General features: G+C 49.7%; 4 protein-coding genes across 4 annotated transcripts; all 4 read left to right on the top strand.

Annotated features, from left to right (window-relative positions):
• The first annotated feature begins 1,805 nt into the window (after positions 1–1,805).
• LOC5384075 (xanthine dehydrogenase-like) lies at positions 1,806–5,769 on the top strand. Its single transcript, XM_033376480.1, has 6 exons — positions 1,806–1,895; positions 1,958–2,698; positions 2,758–2,991; positions 3,051–4,142; positions 4,196–4,904; positions 4,955–5,769. Exons 1-6 carry the CDS (start codon positions 1,821–1,823, stop codon positions 5,752–5,754), a joined length of 3,651 nt encoding a protein of 1,216 aa, XP_033232371.1. The 5' UTR covers positions 1,806–1,820; the 3' UTR covers positions 5,755–5,769.
• Positions 5,770–6,729: 960 nt separating this feature from the next.
• Positions 6,730–12,230, top strand: AOX3 (Aldehyde oxidase 3). The gene is made up of 7 exons (XM_001360035.4): positions 6,730–7,323; positions 7,956–8,110; positions 8,181–8,921; positions 8,981–9,214; positions 9,274–10,365; positions 10,419–11,127; positions 11,189–12,230. The coding sequence occupies exons 1-7, from the start codon at positions 7,284–7,286 to the stop codon at positions 11,986–11,988; spliced, it is 3,771 nt and encodes a 1,256-aa protein (XP_001360072.2). The 5' UTR covers positions 6,730–7,283; the 3' UTR covers positions 11,989–12,230.
• An 86-nt stretch (positions 12,231–12,316) lies between these two features.
• AOX2 (Aldehyde oxidase 2) lies at positions 12,317–16,885 on the top strand. The gene is made up of 6 exons (XM_001360037.4): positions 12,317–12,669; positions 12,729–13,466; positions 13,760–13,993; positions 14,048–14,492; positions 14,550–15,593; positions 15,658–16,885. Exons 1-6 carry the CDS (start codon positions 12,415–12,417, stop codon positions 16,788–16,790), a joined length of 3,849 nt encoding a protein of 1,282 aa, XP_001360074.4. The 5' UTR covers positions 12,317–12,414; the 3' UTR covers positions 16,791–16,885.
• Positions 16,886–17,743: 858 nt separating this feature from the next.
• LOC4803309 (indole-3-acetaldehyde oxidase-like) lies at positions 17,744–22,698 on the top strand. The gene is made up of 6 exons (XM_001360034.4): positions 17,744–17,968; positions 18,571–19,499; positions 19,646–19,879; positions 19,941–21,753; positions 21,814–22,434; positions 22,496–22,698. Exons 1-6 carry the CDS (start codon positions 17,929–17,931, stop codon positions 22,675–22,677), a joined length of 3,819 nt encoding a protein of 1,272 aa, XP_001360071.1. The 5' UTR covers positions 17,744–17,928; the 3' UTR covers positions 22,678–22,698.
• The last annotated feature ends 822 nt before the right edge of the window (positions 22,699–23,520 follow it).

Below are 23,520 nucleotides of genomic sequence, written 5' to 3'. Positions count from 1 at the left end.
GGGGGGTGAGTGATGGATAATGTGATCCTGGAATTGAAAGATGTACATAAAATGAACATTTGTTTGAATTTTTCGAAATGAAAGAAACTTGGCTTCTCTTCCTGCACTATCTGAATCTAAAAAGTTTTGGCCATAAAACTTTAGCTAATCTTCAAGGCCCCCAAAGGCATCGCATATTTATGGGATGAGCCAAGAGATGTGGCCAATTGAGTGAGGCGTCTGTCTCACCTTGCCCTGGCCTGGAACCTGAACCAGAACCTGGGCTTGGTCTTGGTCTTGACTGTTGGCTCTGCCATTTCAGTGGGTCAGTGTCATCATTCCGTGCTGGACTTGTGAGCATCAAATGGCCGTTGGCCAATAAAACCCAACACTTTCATATGGGTGTGTGCGGATGTGTCTGTGTGCATCATCTTTTTTGGGGTCGGGTTCGAAGTTCTGAGTGGGGATATGGAGATATGGAGATGGAGAGGCTCACGTCACTTTTCGTGTTTGATAAGGATCCGCAATCGAGAACGAAGAAACGAAGACAAGGCGAAGGCGTACGGTCAAATATATTGGAATTTTATTATGCATGACAGCTCCAAAACGAAAGAAACCAACAACAATGGACACTCCCCCGAACGAACGAACAACAAGGAGCGGTTGGACCTGAGCCCCAGACCCCAGAGCCCAGACCCCAGACCCCGGATCCCAGACCCCCGACCCTGGACTCTGATGGCCGGCTGGCCGGCTGGCCGTCTGGCCGGCTGGCTGCTTACCTGTTTGACAGCGGGTTGCCTCCGATATACCAAAATGCCTAGCCATGTGAGAAAAGATTGCGTTATTCATATTTTAATTTTACTTGTTCAAAAAGTTCTTTCATTTCTTTTTTGATTATTACTCGTATTTTATGTGTGTTTTTGGAAAACGATTCTTGAATATCGATAAGGTGCCAGGGCGGAACGTTCTCTTTGTTGTTGTGGGATGATTATGTAAGATTTCCGTCTGTCCAACCGTTCGTTCTCCGAAAGGAAACATCGATTTATATTTTGACAAATGATTTCCCAATGAGTTGACAGTTTTTAATCGTGCCTCTCGAGACTCGCGAGTTAATAAAAGACGAAAACAACGAGAGGAGAGAACATGTATTTAATTAATTAAGCCGCGTCAAGATACAAGATGAGAGAGGGCCAATAATGAAAAACATTCAGGCTGGTTAACGTTAAACGTTGGAGATGCATCCCCATAATGATAACTCAAAATGGAACTCCTCGCAAAAGGTAGATCATAAACTACTCTTAAATTGATAACTAATGGAATAACTTACCTCTTAAATGAATTGTACTTACAAACAAACAATAAATAATCGCATTATATCCATTGAATGGAAATTACAGCACAACAAAGCCAGCAAATGGTAAATAAATCTGTTGCATGGGGAATGGAATCAGCAAAGCGAGAAACGGCAATTCATAACAAATTTCAACAAATTATTCGTAATTTCATAAACGATTTGGGCAAATATTGTATCTGTTAACTGATTTGCAGAACAAATATAGGGCGGTCGACCGTCCAGGGAGACCATCAGTTGACCAGAGACTTTCCCTGCAGCAAGTGGCAACGGCTATAGATAAATAAATTGTACAATGTCTACAACATTTACCATAAATGGACAACCTTATTCGGGTAAAGGATAGATCAAGGATATACTGGGTATCGCTCAGAACCAGCCATTGCATCTTTCCTTTCCATCTTCCACAGTAAACCTAGCTGATCTGCCACCCGACATCACCCTGAACACCTTCATTCGGGAGCATGCCCAACTGACGGCCACGAAGTGCATGTGCTTGGAGGGGGGCTGTGGAGCCTGTGTGTGCGTTGTGCGCGACGCCAACGGACCCAGAGCCGTCAATTCGGTGGGACCAGAGATCAACTGAATCATTCCAATTCTAACAAATATCTCCCATCGCCTTCACAGTGCCTCAAACTACTGAATACCTGCACCCAGCTGGATATCGTTACATGCGAGGGACTGGGCAGTCAGCGCAGCGGTTACCATCCGATACAGAAGCGTCTGGCCAAGATGAATGGCACCCAGTGCGGGTACTGCTCCCCGGGATTCGTGATGAACATGTACGGCCTGCTGGAGCAGCACGACGGTAAGGTGACCATGGCGGTGGTGGAGAAAGCCTTTAGTGGCAACATTTGTCGCTGCACCGGCTACCGTCCCATTCTGGATGCCATGAAGTCCTTTGCGGTGGACAGCGATATCCAGGTTCCCGCCGAATGTGCGGATATCGAGGATCTGAACCTGGAGGCCCGCAACTGTCCCAAGACGGGGCAGCCCTGTAGCGGCAGCTGTCATCGTTCCGCTTTGGTCTATGAGGACGGGAGCCAGTGGCACTGGCCCAAGACCTTGAATGAGCTGTTTGAGGCCCTGGACAAGATCGGAGAGGCAGATCAATTCATGCTGGTGGCTGGCAACACGGCGCATGGTGTCTACAGACGATCGACGGACATCAAGCACTTTATCGATGTGAGTGGAGTGGAGGAGCTGCATGAGCACAGCACTGAGGGGCAGCAGCTAAAGCTGGGCGCGAACCTCAGTCTGACGCAGACCATGGACATCCTTAGTACGACGGCCAAGCAGCCCGGCTTTGAGTATCTGGAGGTTCTATGGAACCATTTGGATCTCATTGCGAATGTCCCCGTGCGCAATGTGAGTTTGGAGTCAGCTCCCAGGGTCGATCATCTGAGTTGACCTCCTCTTCTTTACAGTCGGGGACTTTGGCTGGAAACATCTCTATTAAGAAACAGCATCCCGAGTTCCCATCGGATGTCTTTCTGTCCTTCGAGGCTTTGGATGCAAAGGTTCTGGCAATGAAAAGTGCCACTGAGGAGCAGGAAATTACCCTTGCCGAATACTTGGGCGCAACCGATAGAAAGCTTGTGGTGAAGGCATTCGTCCTGCCTGCCTATCCCAAGGATAAGTTCATATACGAGTCCTACAAAGTAATGTATTGATTATTTCCACAGTTCCCTTCCTATAGAAAGTCTTTCTTGTGCAATAGATCATGCCACGGGCCCAGAATGCCCATGCCTATGTCAATGCCGCTTTTCTTCTCGAGTTGGAAAACGGTTCAAAGGTGAAGAATGCCAGGATTTGCTTTGGTGGCATCCGACCCGACTTTGTCCACGCCACCGCCATTGAGCAGTTGATGGTGGGACACAGTCCCTACGAGAGTGGACTCATAGAACAGACGTTTGATTCGCTACCAAGTGTTTTCAATCCAGACGAGGTCCTGCCTGATGCCAGTCCTGCCTATCGCACGAAATTGGCTTGCGGATTACTCTACAAGTTTTTTCTGAAGCACGCCCCACCTGCAGAGGTCGCGGAGAAGTTCAAGAGTGGCGGCCAACTTCTTCAGCGGCAGCTCTCATCTGGTCTTCAGCTCTTCCAGACGCAGAAGCAGAACTACCCAGTCACCCAGGCAGTGCAGAAGTTAGAGGGCATGATCCAGTGTTCCGGCGAGGCCACGTACATGAACGATGTGCCCACCACCTCCAACACCGTTCACTCCGCTTTCGTGGGCGCCACAAAAGTGGGAGCCACCATCGACGACATTGATGCCAAAGAGGCGCTGCAGCAACCTGGTGTGATTGCCTTCTACTGTGCCAAGGATGTGCCTGGGGCAAACACCTTCTCGGATCCCAGCTTTGGCTACCAGGCGGAGGAAATCTTCTGCTCGGGGCTAGTGCGTCACTCGGAGCAACCGGCGGGAGTGATCGTAGCCCTCACTGCCGATCAGGCTCAGCGGGCGGCAAAGCTGGTGAAGATCAGCTACAGTCGGGCGAGCTCCGACTTCAAATTGATGCCCACTTTGAAGGATGTTTTTTCCTCTGCCACCCCGGATCCATCACGTATAATTGCAGTGGCCAAATCGAAACTAAAGGAAGTAACATTCTCCGACAAGCCTGATATGGAAGTAAGGGGCATCTTCGACATGGGCCTGCAGTATCACTTTACGATGGAGCCACAAACGACTGTAGCCATTCCTTTCGAAAACGGCCTGAAGGTATTCTCGGCTACACAGTGGATGGACCACACGCAGTCTGTCATCGCCCGCATGCTCCAGATGAAGGCCAAAGATGTGCAATTACAGGTGTGTGATTCCTTTCAATTTCCGTGTTCTTTGATACCTAATCCTCATTCTAGGTTCGTCGATTAGGCGGTGGCTATGGCTCAAAGATCTCCCGCGGGAATCAGGTGGCCTGCGCCGCTTGTTTGGCTGCCTTCAAGCTTAATCGTCCTGTTCGCTTTGTCCAGACTCTGGAGTCCATGATGGACTGCAATGGCAAGCGCTGGGCCTGTCGGTCTGAATATGAGTGCCATGTGAAAGCCAGTGGGAAAATGGTTGGCTTGTCGAACGATTTCTACGAGGATGCAGGCTGGAATACCAACGAGAGTCCTGTGGAGGGTCACTCGACCTATACAGCTGGCAATTGCTACGAGTTCACAGACAAAAACTTCAAGCTCAGTGGCCATGAGGTGCTCACAGATGCCCCCAGCTCCACTTGGTGTCGTGCCCCGGGCTCTGTTGAGGGCCTGGCCATGATGGAGAACATTATTGAACATGTTGCCTTTGCGGTTCAGCGAGATCCTGCAGACGTGCGCCTTGCAAACATCAGCAAGAAGACCAAGATGGCCACACTGCTGCCAGAGTTCCTCAAGTCGAGGGAGTACTATGCCAGGAAAAAGGAGATCGATACCCACAACGCCAACAATCGCTGGATGAAACGAGGTCTCGGCCTTTCCGTAATGAACTTTCCAGTCATCTATATAGGACAGTTTCCGGCCACAGTGGCCATCTACCATGTGGATGGCACTGTTGTAGTCACCCACGGAGGCATCGAAATGGGGCAAGGTGTGTTGTGGAACCCTCTCCTGAAAGTACATTGATTGATTTCTTTCCAGGTATGAACACAAAGATCGCCCAAGTGGCTGCCTATACGTTGGGAATAGATTTGAGCTACATTAAAGTGGAATCCTCTGACACCATCAATGGAGCCAACTCCATGGTGACGGGCTATGCCATTGGCAGTGAGAGTGTCTGCTATGCAGTCCGCAAGATCTGCGAAACCCTCAACGCTCGCCTGAAGCCCGTAAGGAAGAGCAAAGCCAGCTGGGTGGAGACCGTGGAAGCCGCCAATGCCGCCTTGATCAATCTGATCGCCTCCGATCACTACAAAACGGGTGATATGCAGAACTATCAGGTGCTTGGACTGGCCCTGTCCGAAATCGAGATGGATGTGCTCACTGGGAACATTGTGATCCGTCGCGTCGATATCCTCGAAGATGCTGGAGAGAGTCTCAGTCCCTATATCGATGTCGGTCAGGTCGAGGGCGCCTTTGTCATGGGTCTGGGCTACTGGCTCAGCGAACTCCTGATCTACGAGAGCGACAATGGCCGCCTGCTCACCAATCGCACCTGGAACTACCATCCACTGGGGGCCAAGGACATTCCCATCGATTTTCGCATTGAACTGGTGCACAATCCCAAGCCCAATGGGGCTGGTTTTATGCGCTCCAAGGCCACTGGAGAGCCGCCCTGCTGTCTGGCTGTGAGTGTGATATTTGCCCTACAGCAGGCAATGCAATCCGCTCGAGAGGATGCTGGCCTGCCGCGGGAGTGGCTACGATTAGGAGCTCCAAGCACACCCGAGACTCTGCTCCTCAATGCGGGCCATGAAGTTACGGATTTTAAGCTCAAATAGGTATCGTATGGATTCATATATTCAGTGTATTAGCTCTTCGTTCACCGATTCCCATTAAAATTATTTTGTGACACCCAAAAGCTTAGCTCTTGAATTCAACGTTTATTTCGTGGTTTATTTAGGGATCGTAGCTCTCAAACAAAAGGCCAGCACTGCCAGATCAGTTCAAAAAAAAGCTTCACTATTTGTAGCTATGTATGTATGTTCTCTCTCTTTACCACAAACTTAAAAAGAGCTTCGCGTTGTCCCGTTTGTTGTGTGTTTTTTCCGCTCTCTCACGAATAACATTTATTATTCGGACAAATTTTCGATTTCTGTTTAACTTTTGACTCTGTTCGAACGCTTTGAGTGTTTTAATTAATACCACTTAAAAGCTTGTTTTTCGAGTTTTTCGAATGTTGAAGCTTTTCAAATACGTTTTATTTTTGTTGGGTCTGCTGAAGAGCTACATAAAGTGGGCGAGCATGGAAGAGGAGAGCGCAAATATTATGCCGGCCGGCAATTATGTGCTCTCTCCCTCTCTCTCTCTCTCTCTCTCTCGCTATCAAACTCTGTAGAAGCGCTCTTCTAATTTCCCTTATGCCTATTTTTAGTGTACACGTGACTCGGGGTATTGCGTTTAACACAATTCAAAGGCAGTTTATCAAGTCTGTGTGGCTTGAAAAGTCATTAAATTAACACAAAGTAAATATATACAAATGTTTAGAGGCTGTAAAGCGAGATACAACGACTATTATCCCCAGTATGCAATCAAAATACGAATGCTATACATATGTATGTAGCTCTAACAAAAGGCTCTCTCACGTAGTCATTTGTTGACGCGACGGAGCGCCAAAGTCTTTTCAGATAGGGTATGCCAGGTATACATCAAATGATGAGAAATACTAGTTACAGATTTTATATCTCTAAAACCAAGGAGTATTTTCTCTTGAACGAGGACCTAATGGACTGCTCTCCGTAACTGTTTTTGAAATCCATTTTCCTAAGCCAAAAACGTCACTTTTCTCCTCTCCCGAATCATTCCTGTTAAAAACACCCTGCCGAAGGGTATTCCATGCTTCGTTGCGCCAAAGTTTGACCTCTTTTATTTTTTGCTGTTCTCGCAAATATCGTGACTATACACAGCTGCCAAAAGACAACAACAGAAAACAGCTGACGAATGGCTTGGAAGCCGGCAGCAGCTGAAAACGAAACGAAACGTAACGGAGCCGTCGGAGCGATAGACTGCAATTATTTGCGATCGCGAGCGAGGCATGAAAGCTTAACAAAATTATTGTTAATTTATACAGAGTTCCCGCCAAACTGACATTTATCTACGGCTGCCACAAAAATCGCAATCAAATTCTGTGGAGCAGATCGTCAGTTAAGCAACGGCAGTGCTTGTGGCAAGAAGCGAACCTCGCAGTGGAACACCAGAGACGGAAAACATTGGAAAATATCAAAAAAGTGGCCACCAATTGAATTATTTATAGAAAAAACTATCAGCAGCTGACATTTGAGTGAATTTGTTTGTGGTGTGAACTAGAAAAATGACTACAAAATTCACAATTAATGGACAGCCGTACACGGGTGAGTTTTAAAAGTTTTTATGTATACATAGGTGTTTGGATTGTTAGTTCCGCTAGGTAAACGAGAGAACGATGGTGCAAGCTAATTATAATATAGTGTAATAAGTAAAACCATGAATGACACCACAGTAGGGTAATTATTTAGCCAAGGTTTAATTAGTATATTTCTGTGATTAAAAGATTCTTGATAAAGTCTAATTAACAAAATGCTAATTGTCAGTGAAGAAAGTGCTAAGAATCGGTTACTCCCTTTACAGCCCTAGTCCAAAATAGTAAGATCATTTCGTTGGTTCTTGACATAAATCGTTAGATCATTTTGTTTTCTATTATTGAAACAGTCAGAGGAGAATCCTATCCCTTTTGTGATCTCATATTTATATTGGTCTTTGGTGAAGTCTCCAGAAAAGATGATCTGCGGCTCTGATGTAAACAAATTGTAGTGTTTAGTCTACCAAGTTGATCATATATCATTTAATATGATACATGTTTATTCCCTTCAGATAAGGATAGTAATCAAGTAATAGTAGAGTCTAAGTAGTACAATAGCTTTTGAAACTGCACGCAATCGTTGACTGTGTAACACATTCATTTAACACAAAATTATATACTGTCCTCACCCCCTATTTTCCACAGTGAATCTGACCAATCTGCCCCCAGACATCACTCTCAATACCTTCATTCGGGAGCATGCCCAACTGACGGCCACGAAGTTCATGTGCCAGGAGGGAGGATGTGGGGCCTGTGTTTGCGTAGTCCGCAATGGAACCCGCAGCTGGGCCGTCAATTCGGTTTGAACAGATCCCATCCATTCATTCGCTCAACCTCTAACTAGAAATCGTTTATGTTCTCTCTTTGTAGTGCCTCACGCTTCTGAATACCTGCGCCCAGCTGGAGATCGTCACTGCCGAGGGGTTGGGCAATCAACGCACTGGCTATAACCCCATTCAGAAGCGTCTGGCCAAGATGAATGGCACCCAGTGCGGATACTGCTCCCCGGGATTCGTGATGAATATGTACGGTCTGCTGGAGCAGCATGACGGCAAGGTGAGCATGGCGGAGGTGGAGAACTCCTTCGGTGGCAACATTTGTCGCTGCACCGGCTACCGTCCCATTCTGGATGCCATGAAGTCCTTTGCGGTGGACAGCGATATCCAGGTTCCCGCCGAATGTGCGGATATCGAGGATCTGAGCCTGGAGGCCCTCAACTGTCCCAAGACGGGGCAGCCCTGTAGCGGCAGCTGTCATCGTTCCGCTTTGGTCTATGAGGACGGGAGCCAGTGGCACTGGCCCAAGACCTTGAATGAGCTGTTTGAGGCCCTGGACAAGATCGGAGAGGCAGATCAATTCATGCTGGTGGCTGGCAACACGGCGCATGGTGTCTACAGACGATCGACGGACATCAAGCACTTTATCGATGTGAGTGGAGTGGAGGAGCTGCATGAGCACAGCACTGAGGGGCAGCAGCTAAAGCTGGGCGCGAACCTCAGTCTGACGCAGACCATGGACATCCTTAGTACGACGGCCAAGCAGCCCGGCTTTGAGTATCTGGAGGTTCTATGGAACCATTTGGATCTCATTGCGAATGTCCCCGTGCGCAATGTGAGTTTGGAGTCAGCTCCCAGGGTCGATCATCTGAGTTGACCTCCTCTTCTTTACAGTCGGGGACTTTGGCTGGAAACATCTCTATTAAGAAACAGCATCCCGAGTTCCCATCGGATGTCTTTCTGTCCTTCGAGGCTTTGGATGCAAAGGTTCTGGCAATGAAAAGTGCCACTGAGGAGCAGGAAATTACCCTTGCCGAATACTTGGGCGCAACCGATAGAAAGCTTGTGGTGAAGGCATTCGTCCTGCCTGCCTATCCCAAGGATAAGTTCATATACGAGTCCTACAAAGTAATGTATTGATTATTTCCACAGTTCCCTTCCTATAGAAAGTCTTTCTTGTGCAATAGATCATGCCACGGGCCCAGAATGCCCATGCCTATGTCAATGCCGCTTTTCTTCTCGAGTTGGAAAACGGTTCAAAGGTGAAGAATGCCAGGATTTGCTTTGGTGGCATCCGACCCGACTTTGTCCACGCCACCGCCATTGAGCAGTTGATGGTGGGACACAGTCCCTACGAGAGTGGACTCATAGAACAGACGTTTGATTCGCTACCAAGTGTTTTCAATCCAGACGAGGTCCTGCCTGATGCCAGTCCTGCCTATCGCACGAAATTGGCCTGCGGATTACTCTACAAGTTTTTTCTGAAGCACGCCCCACCTGCAGAGGTCGCGGAGAATTTCAAGAGTGGAGGTCAGATTCTTCAGCGCCCATTATCATCGGGTCTGCAGGTGTACCAGACCCAGAAGCAGAACTATCCCGTAACCCAGGCCGTGCAGAAGGTAGAGGGCATGATCCAGTGCTCGGGGGAAGCTACCTACATGAACGATGTGCTGACCCCGTCCAACACCGTATACTGCGCCTTCGTAGGAGCTACTAAGGTGGGAGCCACCATCGATGCAATCGATAGCAAGGAGGCCTGCAAGCAACCTGGAGTGATTGCCTTCTACAGTGCCAAAGATGTGCCTGGGACAAACACCTTCTGTGAGCCGAGCTTTGGCTACCAGGTAGAGGAGATCTTCTGCTCCGGACTGGTGCGTCACTCGGAACAACCGGCGGGAGTGATCGTAGCCCTCACTGCCGATCAAGCTCAGCGGGCGGCAAAGCTGGTGAAGATCACCTACACTCAGGCGACCTCCGACTTCAAATTGATAACCAGCATTGGGGATGTCTTTGCTTCGGAAACACCGGATCCGTCACGCATCATTGCTGTGTCCAAATCGAAGCTGAAGGAAGTGACTTTCTCCGACACTCCCGATTTGGAAGTTAGAGGCATATTGCAGATAGGCCTGCAGTATCACTTCACCATGGAGCCGCAAACGACGGTGGTCATTCCTTTTGAGGATGGCCTGAAGGTCTTCTCGGCCACCCAGTGGATGGACCACACTCAGGCTGTCATTGCAAACATGCTGCAAGTGAAGGCCAAGGATGTTCAGTTACAGGTGATTTGTTCCTTTACATTTTTGAGTTTTTTATTCACTTATCGTCATTCCAGGTTCGGCGATTGGGCGGTGGCTATGGCTCGAAGATCACCCGCGGGAATCAGGTGGCCTGCGCCGCTTCCTTGGCTGCCTATAAGCTGAATCGTCCTGTTCGCTTTGTTCAGACTCTGGAGTCCATGATGGACTGTAATGGCAAGCGCTGGGCCTGTCGCTCTGACTATCAGTGTCACGTGAAGGCCAACGGCAAGATTGTCGGCTTGTCGAATGATTTCTACGAAGATGCTGGTTGGGTAAATAACGAGAGTCCCATCGATATGCACTCAACCTTGACTGCGACCAATTGTTACGACTTTACTGGCGTCAACTTCAAGAACAATGGCAACGCGGTGATCACAGATGCTCCCAGTTCTACTTGGTGTCGGGCGCCGGGATCGGTGGAGGGCATTGCCATGATGGAGAATATTATTGAACATGTTGCTTTTGAGGTCCAGAGCGATCCGGCAGCTGTGCGACTCCTCAACATAGCCTCAACCCACAAGTTGTCTGAATTGTTGCCGCAGTTCCTCGAGTCGCGGGAATATTATGAGAGGAAGAAAGAGATCGAGGCGCACAATTCCGAGAACCGCTGGATGAAGCGCGGCCTGGGCCTAGCCGTGATGGACTATCCCATTTTCTACTTTGGTCAGTACCCCGCTACCGTGGCCATCTATCATGTGGATGGAACAGTTGTGGTTACCCACGGAGGCATCGAAATGGGGCAAGGTAAGTGGGGGCCACTGTTTAGTATCATTATTGCTTTTATTATCTATGGATATCATTCCAGGAATGAACACAAAGGTGGCTCAGGTGGCTGCCTACACCCTGGGCATCGATTTGAGCTTCATCAAGGTAGAATCTTCGGACACCATCAATGGCGCCAACTCAATGGTCACTGGCGGAGCCGTCGGCAGCGAGAGTCTCTGCTTTGCAGTTCGCAAAACCTGCGAGATCCTCAACACCAGACTGCAGCCGGTGAAGAAGAGCGGCGACAGTTGGGTTAAGACCGTGGGCGCTGCCTATGACAAATCCATCAACCTGATTGCCTCCGATCACTACAAAGCGGGTGACATGGAGAACTACCATGTGTACGGCATGGCACTCACCGAAATCGAGTTGGATGTCCTCACCGGTAACAATCAAATCAAGCGCGTGGATATCCTCGAGGATGCTGGCGAAAGTCTCAGTCCATTTATCGACATTGGCCAGGTCGAGGGCGCCTTTGTCATGTGCCTGGGCTACTGGCTCAGCGAACAGTTGGTCTACGATCGCGAAACGGGCCGCCTGGTCACCAACCGCACGTGGAACTACAAGCCGCCCGGCGCCAAGGATATTCCAATTGATTTTCGCATCGAATTGGCCCAGAAACCCAATCCCAATGGGCCGGGCTTTATGCGTTCCAAGGCCACTGGAGAGCCGCCTTGCTGCCTGGCTGTCAGTGTGGTGTTTGCCCTCCAACAGGCCCTGCAATCGGCCCGACATGATGCAGGGCTGCCGCGCGAGTGGGTGCGTCTGGGAGCACCCACTACGCCCGAGACTTTGGTGCTGAATGCGGGTCATGAGGCGACGAGCTTTAGGCTTAAGTAGATTCTAATTTCGAATGGGTTTTGGTATTTCTTTTAAGATATAAGTTAACAAATATTATCCAAATTGGCCACTTCTGTAAGATCGCTGAGTAGGCAGATTCACTGACAGTGGGAGCGCGGCCGCCGAGACCGCCAGATGCCGGCCTGCATCGGACACCAGACCCGAAGCGCAATGTCAGCGTTTCTGCTTCACTTTCTAAACTTATTTTTACTTATATTCCAAATATACCTACTATGCGTTTATTTGTATTTGTATCCTATAAAAAATTCTACAAAAGAAAGCAGTTCAAATGCATTTGGGGCTGCGTAATTAGCTTGAAGATTTCGCACAGTGCCCGCTGTGATGGCGCTCTTATCGGACGCTGGAACCCGTTTAGCCTAATTAACGGGTAATCAGGTTTCAGGCAGCGCTTTGAAATAGAAGCGAATGGCCAAGACCTCGCACCATTTGGCTACCGACTCTGCAACGATGAGCATCAGATTTAGTGTGAATGGCTTCCCCTACGAGGTGCAGGCTGGGGACTACGCCCCGGACCTCACCCTGAACGCATTCCTGCGCCAGCATCTCCACCTGACGGCCACCAAGTACATGTGCCTGGAAGGCGGCTGCGGCTCCTGTGTGTGTGTCATCCGACGACGTCATCCGGCCACAGACGAGGCGCAGTCGAGAGCAGCCAACTCTGTAAGTACTGTAGACAGGGATTGGTTTGCCCTTGGCTACTAATAAAACTTTATTTCAAGTGCCTGACGCTGCTCAACACCTGCGATGATGTGGATATCATAACGGACGAGGGATTGGGCAACCAACTGAGCGGCTACCATCCCATTCAGAAGCGTCTGGCCCAGCTGAACGGCACCCAGTGCGGGTACTGCTCCCCGGGATTCGTGATGAACATGTACGGGCTGCTGGAGCAGCATCGGGGGCAGGTGAGCATGGCCCAAGTGGAGGACGCTTTCGGTGGCAACATTTGCCGCTGCACCGGCTATCGCCCCATACTGGATACCATGAAATCCTTTGCGGTGGACAGCGACATTGCAGTGCCTGCGGAGTGTGTGGACATTGAGGACTCCTTCGAGCTGCTGTGCCCCCGAACGGGACAGTCCTGCCGGGACAGCTGCTCCAGACCGGCGCGCAGGCAGGACAATGGTGCCGCCCACTGGTATTGGCCCAAGACGCTGACGGAGCTCTTCTCAGCCCTCAGCCAGGTGCCGAGTGGAGAGCTCTACTTCCTGGTGGGCGGCAACACGGCTCACGGGGTCTACCGGCGGCCCAGGGGCATACGCCACTACATCGACGTTAATGCGGTGCCAGAGCTGAAGCAGCACAGCCTCGAAACGGATCATATTCTGCTCGGCGGCAATGTCACCCTTACCGATGCCATGGAATTGTTTCTCATCGCCGCCAAGCGGCCGGGATTCGAGTATTGCGCACAGTTGTGGCAGCACTTCAACCTGATTGCCAATGTCCCAGTGCGAAACGTGAGTAGATAGCGGGCCATAAATCCACAAAACTCGTTTCGTCGGTGACCAAATAAGTAGATAAATTCAACAAATTAGTGGGTGCAACTTGTGGATACTCTTACTCTTCTTCTAAGAAGAGAGTTCCCATTCCACAACTAACAAATTGCTTCTCTTTTCGCATAGACACTGCTCTGTGTTAGGGAATATCTTTAAACTCATTTAACTTTCACAAGCTTATGTCGCAGAGAGAGTAAATCAAAGCTACACTGAAGAAAAACATCTATTTATACCACATATAACGTGTTCTACAGAATGGAACATTGGCTGGAAATATCACCATCAAGAAGGAGCATCCCGAATTCCCCTCGGATGTGTTCATCACCTTTGAGGCATTGGATGTCAATGTTTTGGTCTATGATAATCCCAGTAGCCAGCGGGTTATGAGCCTCCTGACTTATCTGAGCGATGCCACACCGAAACTGGTCATCGGCGGTTTCATATTGAGGGCCTATCCCAAGGATAGATATATTTTCAACTCCTACAAGGTGAGGTTTGAAATTCCCTGAACGATCTCCTATTAATTCTGTATATTCCAACAGATCCTGCCTAGAGCGCAGAATGTTCATGCCTATGTCAATGCGGGAATCCTTATCGAATGGCAGGACCTACAGCGGCATATTGTGCGGTCGGCTCGCATTTGCTTTGGCAACATTCGACCCGACTACGTGCACGATCAGCCAATGGAGCTGCTCCTGCCAGGCAGAGATCTCTACGATCCGGCCACAGTCACTCAGATGTTTGAGCAGCTGCAAGGCAGCCTCCAGGCCGAGGAGAGGCCGCCAGAGGCATCGCCCGAGTATCGTCAGATGTTGGCCTGTGGGCTCCTCTATAAATTCCTGCTGGGCTCCGCTCCCAGGGATCTGGTAAGGGAAAATTATCGCAGCGGAGGTCTACTGCTGGAGCGTGCTCTGTCCTCGGGCAGTCAAACATTCGAGACGATCAAAAAGAACTATCCAGTCACACAGGCGGTACAGAAGCTGGAAGGTGAGTACCATCTTGAGAGGAGTGCAATCAGATGCTGAGTTTTTTCGATCTTTGCAGGTCTCATTCAGTGCTCGGGCGAGGCCACGTATATGAACGATCTCTTGACAACTTCGAATGCCGTCTATTGTGCCTTTGTCACGGCCAAGCGAGTGGGAGCCACAATCGAGCAGATTGATCCCTCGGCTGCCCTGCAGTGCCAGGGAGTTGTGGCCTTCTATGCGGCCAAGGATATACCGGGAGCGAATAACTTCGTGACGGTCACCCCGCTTACGCCTGAAGTGGATGAGATCTTTGCTGCTGGTCGGGTCAAGCACTACGACCAACCTCTGGGTGTGATTGCAGCCCTCTCGCAGGATACGGCTGTCTATGCAGCCACCCTGGTGCAGGTAACCTACGCCAACGATCAGCGGAAGATCTACACGAGCATCAACCAAGTGCTGGCAGCCAAGCTGGAGAATCGCATCGTCTGTCTAAAGAAGGACAGTGGGGAAAAAGAGGTACTGAATCCATCTGCTTTGGCGCCTGGCGATGTATTGGGTCGGGGTATTCTGCAACTGGAATCGCAGTACCACTTCACAATGGAGCCGCAGACAACAATTGTGGTGCCCATTGACAATATTCTGCAGGTGTGGTGCTCCACCCAGTGGATGGATGGCACTCAGGGAAGCATTGCCCACATGCTGAAGGTGAATGTGAACACAGTGCAGCTCCAGGTGCGACGTGTGGGAGGTGCCTATGGCGCAAAGGTCACGCGCTGCAATATTGTAGCCTGTGCCGCCGCCTTGGTGGCCTCTAAGCTGAACCGGCCCGCCAGATTTGTCCAGACCATCGAATCCATGATGGAGTGCAATGGCAAGCGATGGGCCTGTCGTTCGGATTACGAGTTCCGTGCACGTGCTAATGGATTGATCACCATGTTGACCAATAAATACTACGAGGATGCGGGCTGCAATCTCAACGAGAATGTGGTCGATTTTCTCACACTGCCGGCCCTCAGGAATGTCTACAACTTGACGAACTCCAACTACAAGACCTCGGGAAGTGCCATCCTAACAGATGCCCCCAGTTCCACATGGTGTCGGGCACCTGGAACAGCAGAGGGTAAGCCCTGCTTGACCTCCTTTCCGTCCTTAAAATAACTTTGGATTCCCTCTTACCTCTTCAGCAATCGCCATGACGGAAACAGCTCTAGAGCACATCGCCTTCACTTGTCAGCTGGATCCAGCCGATGTCCGTCTGGTCAATCTCCGACCTGGTAGCAAGATGGTGCAACTCCTGCCCAGATTCCTGGCCACCACAGAATACCGCAAGCGACGGGGGCAGATCAACCTATTCAACGCGCAGAATCGGTGGCGTAAACGCGGACTGGGACTGACTCTCATGGAGTTTCCGCTGAACACGACCGTTGGCTTCACGTATCCCACGACGGTGGCCATTTACCACGAGGATGGATCGGTGGTCATCACGCACGGTGGCATAGAGATTGGCCAGGGCATCAATACGAAGGCGGCCCAGGTGGCAGCCTTCGTACTAGGCGTGCCCCTGGAGCGCGTGAGCGTAGAGAGCAGCAACACGGTAAGCGGAGCCAATTCCATGATCACGGCCAACTCCATGAGCAGCGAAATGATTGGACTGGCCGTGCGCAAGGCCTGCGACACGCTGAACAAGCGTCTGGAGCCCGTGAAGAAACAGCTGGGAAAAAAAGCAACCTGGTTGCAGATCCTACAGGCTGCCTACTTGCAGTCCGTTATTCTCATAGCCAGCGACTCTTATAAACTGGGAGATATTCCCAGCTACAGCATCTTTGGACTGAGTCTCAGTGAACTGGAGCTGGACATACTCACTGGCAACCACTTGATTCGCCGCGTCGATATCCTCGAAGATGCTGGAGAGAGTCTCAGCCCCAACATCGATGTGGGCCAGGTGGAGGGCGCCTTTGTCATGGGCCTCGGCTACTATCTGACGGAGCTGCTGGTCTACGATCGCCAGACGGGCCGCATTCTCACCAATCGCACCTGGAACTACCATCCGCCTGGCGCCAAGGACATCCCCATCGATTTCCGCATAGAACTGCTCCAAAAGAACCCCAATCCGGTGGGTTTCATGCGCTCTAAGTCAACGGGTGAGCCAGCCCTCTGTCTCTCCGTGGGCGTACTCTTTGCCATGCAGCATGCCATCCAATCGGCCAGAACAGATGCGGGACTACCTCGAGAGTGGGTGCGCCTGGGGGCACCAACCACGCCAGAGACTGTAGTTCTGAATGCGGGCCACCAAGTGCAGAGCTTTGCCCTGAAGTGAGATGGGATATGGTTGGGTATACTCCCATATTAATTGCTTATTAGATTTAAGTTGTTTGGGGAATTCAGTGAAATATATATTTGCTTACACAGTTATATCTCTCAGAACTTTTTTTGATTGAATGAGTGTTACACAAACAATCCAACAACAAATACAGTCTTTGGCAAAGAACAAAAGTCGAACGAAGGATACCCGATAAGAGAATGTAAGTATCAGTGTCCGTAAGACGAACCGTCGAACGAAAATTTAAATGGAATTTCTTCTTAATGCAATATCTTGGTATTTTATAATCTTTGATTTCATTTTGTTGAATTTCAATTACGATCATATGGGTATACAAACGATCTCTTTCTACAAACAAAAACCCTTTCATAGCGATATACCTACACATATGATTCCTTGGAATGTGAGTTATTAGAAGCCGAAAGCTTTCAACTATTTCCAGTTCTTTTGAAAGAAACCAAACCCGAAATAATAACGCATTTTGTTTAGAACCTTGAGGAAAAGTAGAATGTCCATTACGATCATATGGGTATACAAACGATCTCTTTCTATAAACAAAAACCCTTTCATAGCGATATACCTACACATATGATTCCTTGGAATGTGAGTTATTGGAAGCCAAGAGCTTTCAACTCTTTCCAGTTCTTTGAAAAGAAACCAAACCCGAAACGATACCGCATTTTGTTTAGAAACCCGAGCAAAACAGAAAATTCTAAACAAACATTTGGCTGATAAAGCTTTATACTCATAGGCTTACCAGAGAGTGCGAGAGTTGTTTAGAGAGCGGGAGATAACGATTCAGTATATAATTTGTAGAAGTTCTCTCCTCTCGAATAGTAGTTAGAGCCGGAGCGCGGAAGCAGCTTGAACTTGAAAGCGTGAGCACATTTTGGGGCTCCCTCCGCGGCCACTCAATAAATACGCAATTCCACCTGCCCTAGGGTACAGTATCTCGGGGATCGGCGTCGAAAACACACGGAACTTGCCTTCCAGCAGCGCTTGCTTCATATTGTGAAATAAATAGTTTCTAGAACAGGTGGACGACAACTTAAAGCGAGAAAGCCTGCAATTAATTTCACAATATACCAAGGCACCCCCTTTCAAGTGATTTGAGGGATTATATAAGACACAGATAATGGCTGGAAGCATTACAATCAACGGCACTAGCTATGAAGGTGAGTATGTGGGTAGTTAATTAATGTATTGAGTGCTTGATAGAAGTGTCATCAAAAAGATAAATAAGAAACGACCAGTGAGAACACAATGTTTCAGTATTCCTACTCATGTTTTTGTTGTTTATCGTGTATTACAACCCACTCAAAATGGAATATTTTCTATGAGAACTTGTATAGAACTTTGGAGACAGTAATGGGTGGCATAACGACCATAATTTGAGCTATTTTTTTCGTTGTATTTATTATATCGTTAAGGTAGTTATTAGTAGATAATGATATGCCAAACGAGATAGACATATCTTGAAAATAATTTCATGATTTTTGTATACTCATTTGTGAGGTAAGCTTTTTAGATAATTATAAAATATAGGTCCCTCAAAATGTTCAAGGTCTATGTGAGATTTGCTGTTAATTTTCATGAACTGGTTTACCGTGTCGAAAATCATTATCATCATTCTTTTCCAGAAGATGTGTCTTATTATTATAGTTGGTAGAAGTCCTATAAAATTTCACCTAATTATAGACGGTTTTGACATGTTGGAGTGGTTTAGATAGATTAGATAAATTCCGGCTAATCTAAAACAATATTTTCTCTCCCGCAGTTAATCTGGCTGCCCTGCCTGCAGACATCTCGCTCAACACCTTCATTCGAGAGAATGCCGGTCTGACGGGCACAAAGTTCATGTGCCAGGAAGGCGGATGCGGTGTCTGCGTGTGTACGCTGACCGGCATCCACCCGGAAACGGGGGAGGTGCGCACTTGGGGCGTAAACTCGTGCCTCACGATGCTGAACACCTGCCTGGGACTGGAGGTGACCACAACGGAGGGTCTGGGCAACAAGCGGGTGGGCTACCACGCCATCCAGGAGCGGCTGGCCAAGATGAACGGCACCCAGTGCGGCTACTGCTCGCCGGGAATCGTGATGAACATGTACGGGCTGCTCAAGTCGAAGGGCGGTCGCGTGACCATGGCGGAGGTGGAGAACTCATTCGGAGGCAACATCTGTCGCTGCACTGGATACCGCCCCATCCTGGATGCCATGAAGTCCTTTGCGGTAGACAGCGACATTGCGGTGCCCGCGGAGTGTGCGGACATCGAGGATCTGGGCACAAAGCAGTGTCCCAAGACGGGCGAGCTATGCGCTGGCACCTGCAAGAAGCAGTCGCCCAAGGGCAGTCAGGTCTACCTGGACGGCAGCCGCTGGAGCTGGCCGGAGAGCCTGAGCCAGCTATTTGAGGTCCTGCAGAGCGCTGTCAAAGAGAAGCTGCCCGTCATGCTGGTGGCCGGCAACACGGCTCACGGGGTGTACAGGCGCAGTGCGGACATAAAGGCGTTCATCGATGTCGGGGCCTTGGCAGACCTCAAGGGACACAAGCTGGCTGTTGATTCCTCTTCCCTTACGCTTGGGGGAAACCTGAGCCTCACAGAAACCATGGACATTTGCCGCCAGCTGGAGAAGACCCGTGGCTTCGAATACTTGTCGCAGGTGTGGCAACATCTCGATTGGATCGCCAACGTTCCCGTGCGCAATGTAAGTCGACAATTTTCATGTTATCTGCCTGATAAGGTGTAAGTTGGTTCTCCAACTTCTCGAATTATCTTATCATGGGCATCGGCATGGGTCATCTAATTCGACTCTAATGCTGTTTTCCATCAATTTGCTTTGCATTAACCCAGGCCGGCACCTTGGCGGGCAATCTGGCTATCAAGCATGCGCACCCGGAGTTTCCCTCCGACGTGTTCATTGTCCTCGAGGCCCTGGACGCACAGGTGATTGTCCAGGAGTCGGTGGCTAAACAGGCAACTGTGAGCCTCGCCAGCTATCTGAAGACGCCGATGGAGGGCAAGATCATACGAGGATTTGTGCTGCCCGCTTATCCCAAGGATCGTTTCCTGTTTGACTCCTACAAGGTGAGATCTATCACGGATCTATCTTCAATGCTTTGAATCTCAACCTTTTTCCTACCCTTAGATCATGCCTCGTGCCCAGAATGCCCATGCCTATGTCAATGCCGCTTTTCTCCTCGAGTTGGACAACGCCTCCAAAGTGAAGACCGCTCGCATTTGCTTTGGCGGCATCAACCCGGAGTTTGTCCATGCCACTGCCATTGAGAAACTGCTTTTGGGACGCAATCCCTATGAGAATGGACTGGTGGAGAAGGCCTTTGGCCAACTATCGACTCTTCTGCAACCTGATGAGGTGCTGCCCGATGCCTCACCCGTGTACCGACGCAAGCTTGCCTGTGGCCTCTTCTACAAGTTCCTGCTGAAGACCGCCGCCCAGAGGAAACAGGGAGTTGGAAGTCGCTTCGCTGTGGGCGGATCCCTGCTGCAGCGGCCGGTATCGAGTGGAAAGCAGAACTTTGAGACCTTCCAGGAACACTATCCGGTGACCAAGGCCACGGAGAAGCACGAGGGCCTCATCCAGTGCTCCGGCGAAGCAACCTACGCCAACGATCTTCCCACTCAACACAATCAGGTGTGGGCGGCCTTTGTCACAGCAAAGAAAGTGGGTGCTAAAGTCACGAAGGTGGATCCCCAACCAGCGCTGGCTCTGCCCGGAGTGGTGGCCTATTTGGATGCCAAGGACATACCGGGACCTAACTACATTGGACCTAAGACCCGTGACCAGTTTTTCTTTGCTCAAGACGAGGAGCTTTTTGCCACAGGCGAGATCAAATTCTACAACCAGCCCGTCGGCATAATCGTTGCCAATACCAACGCCCTGGCTCATCGCGCTGCAGAATTGGTGAAGTTGAGCTACGAAGGAGGTGCCAAGGAAGTGCTACCCAGTCTGAAGCATGTGCTGGACAAGGTGGGAGCCTCATCTAACGAGCGCTTGGAGCAAAAGGTCAAGTCAACTCTGGACAACCTCGACTTGGAGGGGGAGCACTTTGATCTGAGCTCCTCCGGTCAGCTGGACATGGGTCTGCAGTACCACTACTACATGGAGCCGCAGACTACGGTAGCAGTGCCCTTCGAGGGTGGCCTGCAGGTGTATGTAGCCACCCAGTGGATGGATCTTTCGCAAGACGTCATCGCCAACATCCTTAAACTCAAAGCCAACGAGGTGCAGGTAAAGACTCGCCGTATCGGTGGCGGATACGGAGGAAAGGCCACCCGCTGCAACCTCGCCGCTGCGGCTGCTTCTGTCGCTGCGAACAAGCTCAATCGTCCCGTGCGCATGGTCCAGTCGCTCGAGTCAATCATGACTACCATAGGCAAACGGTGGGCCTTCCATTGTGACTATGACTTCTTCGTTCAGAAGTCTGGCAAGATCGTGGGTATCGTCAGTCGTTTCTTCGAGGATGCAGGCTACTTGTCGAACGAGTCCCCCATGGGGCACGTGGTAATGCTGTCCAAGAACTGCTACGAATTCAGCGATAACTTCAAGTTGGATGGTTTCCTTGTCTACACGGACGCTCCCAGCAACACTCCGTGTCGGGCTCCTGGGTCCGTGGAAGGAATTGCCATGATAGAAAATATCATCGAACACATCGCCTTCGAGACGGGGCAGGATCCCGCAGACGTGCGATATGCCAACATGCTGCCCGCCCACAAAATGGGAGAAATGATGCCTGGATTCCTAAAGAGCACCCTTTATAAGGATCGTCGTTCGGATATTTTTGCCTACAACAAAGAGAATCGGTGGCGCAAGCGCGGATTGGGTCTGTGCATTATGGAGTACCAGATCGGGTACTTCGGACAGTACCCGGCGACGGTAGCTATCTATCACAGCGATGGCACTGTGGTTGTTTCTCACGGAGGCATAGAAATGGGACAAGGTGAGTGTTGCAGATCCATCCAACTGTTCCGTTTCTTAAGACTAATGTGATCCATTCCAGGCATGAACACCAAGATATCTCAGGTGGTGGCCCATACTCTGGGCATTCCCATGCAACAGGTGCGCATTGAAGCCAGCGACACTATCAATGGAGCGAACTCAATGGTCACTGGAGGTGCCGTTGGCAGCGAGACCCTCTGCTATGCCGTGCGCAAGGCCTGCGAGACACTGAATTCTCGTCTGGAACCGGTCAAGGAGGAGCTGAAGCCCTCCGACTGGCAGCAGCTGATCAATGAAGCGTACAACCGGAAGATCAATCTCATTGCCAGCGACCAGTGCAAGCAGGGTGACATGGACCCGTACTCGGTTTGCGGGCTCTGTCTAACGGAGGTGGAGTTTGATGTGCTCACGGGCAACTATCTGGTCAACCGGGTGGATCTCCTGGAGGACACGGGCGAGAGTCTGAATCCCAATGTGGACATCGGCCAGATCGAAGGCGCCTTCATGATGGGCCTTGGCTACTGGACTAGCGAGCAGATTGTAGTGGACAATCAGACTGGCGAATGCCTCACGAACCGCACCTGGACGTACAAGCCTCCGGGCGCCAAGGACATTCCCGTGGATCTTCGCATTGAGCTGCTGCCTAAGAGCCCCAACAAAGCAGGCTTTATGAGATCAAAAGGTGAGCTTATAAGCACATGTTCCTTTTGAAATACCAGTAAGTAAAATTTCTCGTTTTTCAGCTACCGGTGAACCCGCCATCTGCTTGTCAATAGCGGTGGCCTTTGCCCTGCAGCAAGCCCTGCAATCGGCCCGCGATGATGCCGGCGTGCCCAAGGCATGGGTCACCCTCAATGCCCCAATGACGCCCGAGTTTCTGGTTCTTCATGCCGGCACCGAGCCCAGCCAGTTCAAGCTGAACTAAGTGGTTGAGGAAGAGAAAAAGTAGAGCCAGGAGATCTCCTCCTCGGCGGACGGAGCGTGAGACGCGGCACGTGGCCTGCGGAAGCGATGGGAATGCTTCGATAAGCATGCCACGAAAATCCCCTATACATATACCCCACTTAACCTAGAGGAGCAGACCTTGTATTGTATGCACAATAAATTAAAAACATATCCAACGCTTAATCCAAATGACATTCATTGCGAACGCCCGAAGAACGCCGCCGGCCTGGGTCGACAATGGAATGGCATGGAGTGTTTGCCAAGTGGTGACCCCACGCTCTGCAGAATTTGCATTTTCCTTGGGTCTTTTTTTAATGCTTAACACCTCAGCCATAGCTCTGGTAAGATACATTCGACGCCTCAAACTCTTCAATGCTGGACACTGCGCCAATGGACCTGGTGCAAGCACGCAATCGCAGCTAGTTAGCAAAGTCTAATGTCATACGGCTATAACATGTAAACATTTGGACATTTGAAAACATAGAAAAGGAGAGAACCACCACCGCTAATTTCTTATTCTAATTTTCATTCTTACACTTAGTTTCGTTTTAGTTTTAGTTTTACACCTAAAGAATTTTAAAATAGTTTATGTTTCCATTTTTTATTTCGCTACATCTGTCACTTACTTTTCTCACACCAACACCAGCCGTTATATCATATCTCTTGTGTGAGAGAGAAAAAGAGAGAGAATGAGTAAGCGTGTGAAAGGGTCAAAATCAAAGTCATGACACGTCATGACAAAGTCCTAAAGGAATCGATGACATCCAAAAAAGTCATCTATTCTTGCCTAAGAATTCATTCCTCTCCTGTGCGTTTGGGAGCT

The sequence above is a fragment of the Drosophila pseudoobscura genome, chromosome 2 (assembly GCF_009870125.1).
Source record: "Drosophila pseudoobscura strain MV-25-SWS-2005 chromosome 2, UCI_Dpse_MV25, whole genome shotgun sequence".
Classification (NCBI taxonomy): domain Eukaryota; kingdom Metazoa; phylum Arthropoda; class Insecta; order Diptera; family Drosophilidae; genus Drosophila; species Drosophila pseudoobscura.
This window is presented reverse-complemented; position numbering and strand designations above follow the sequence as displayed.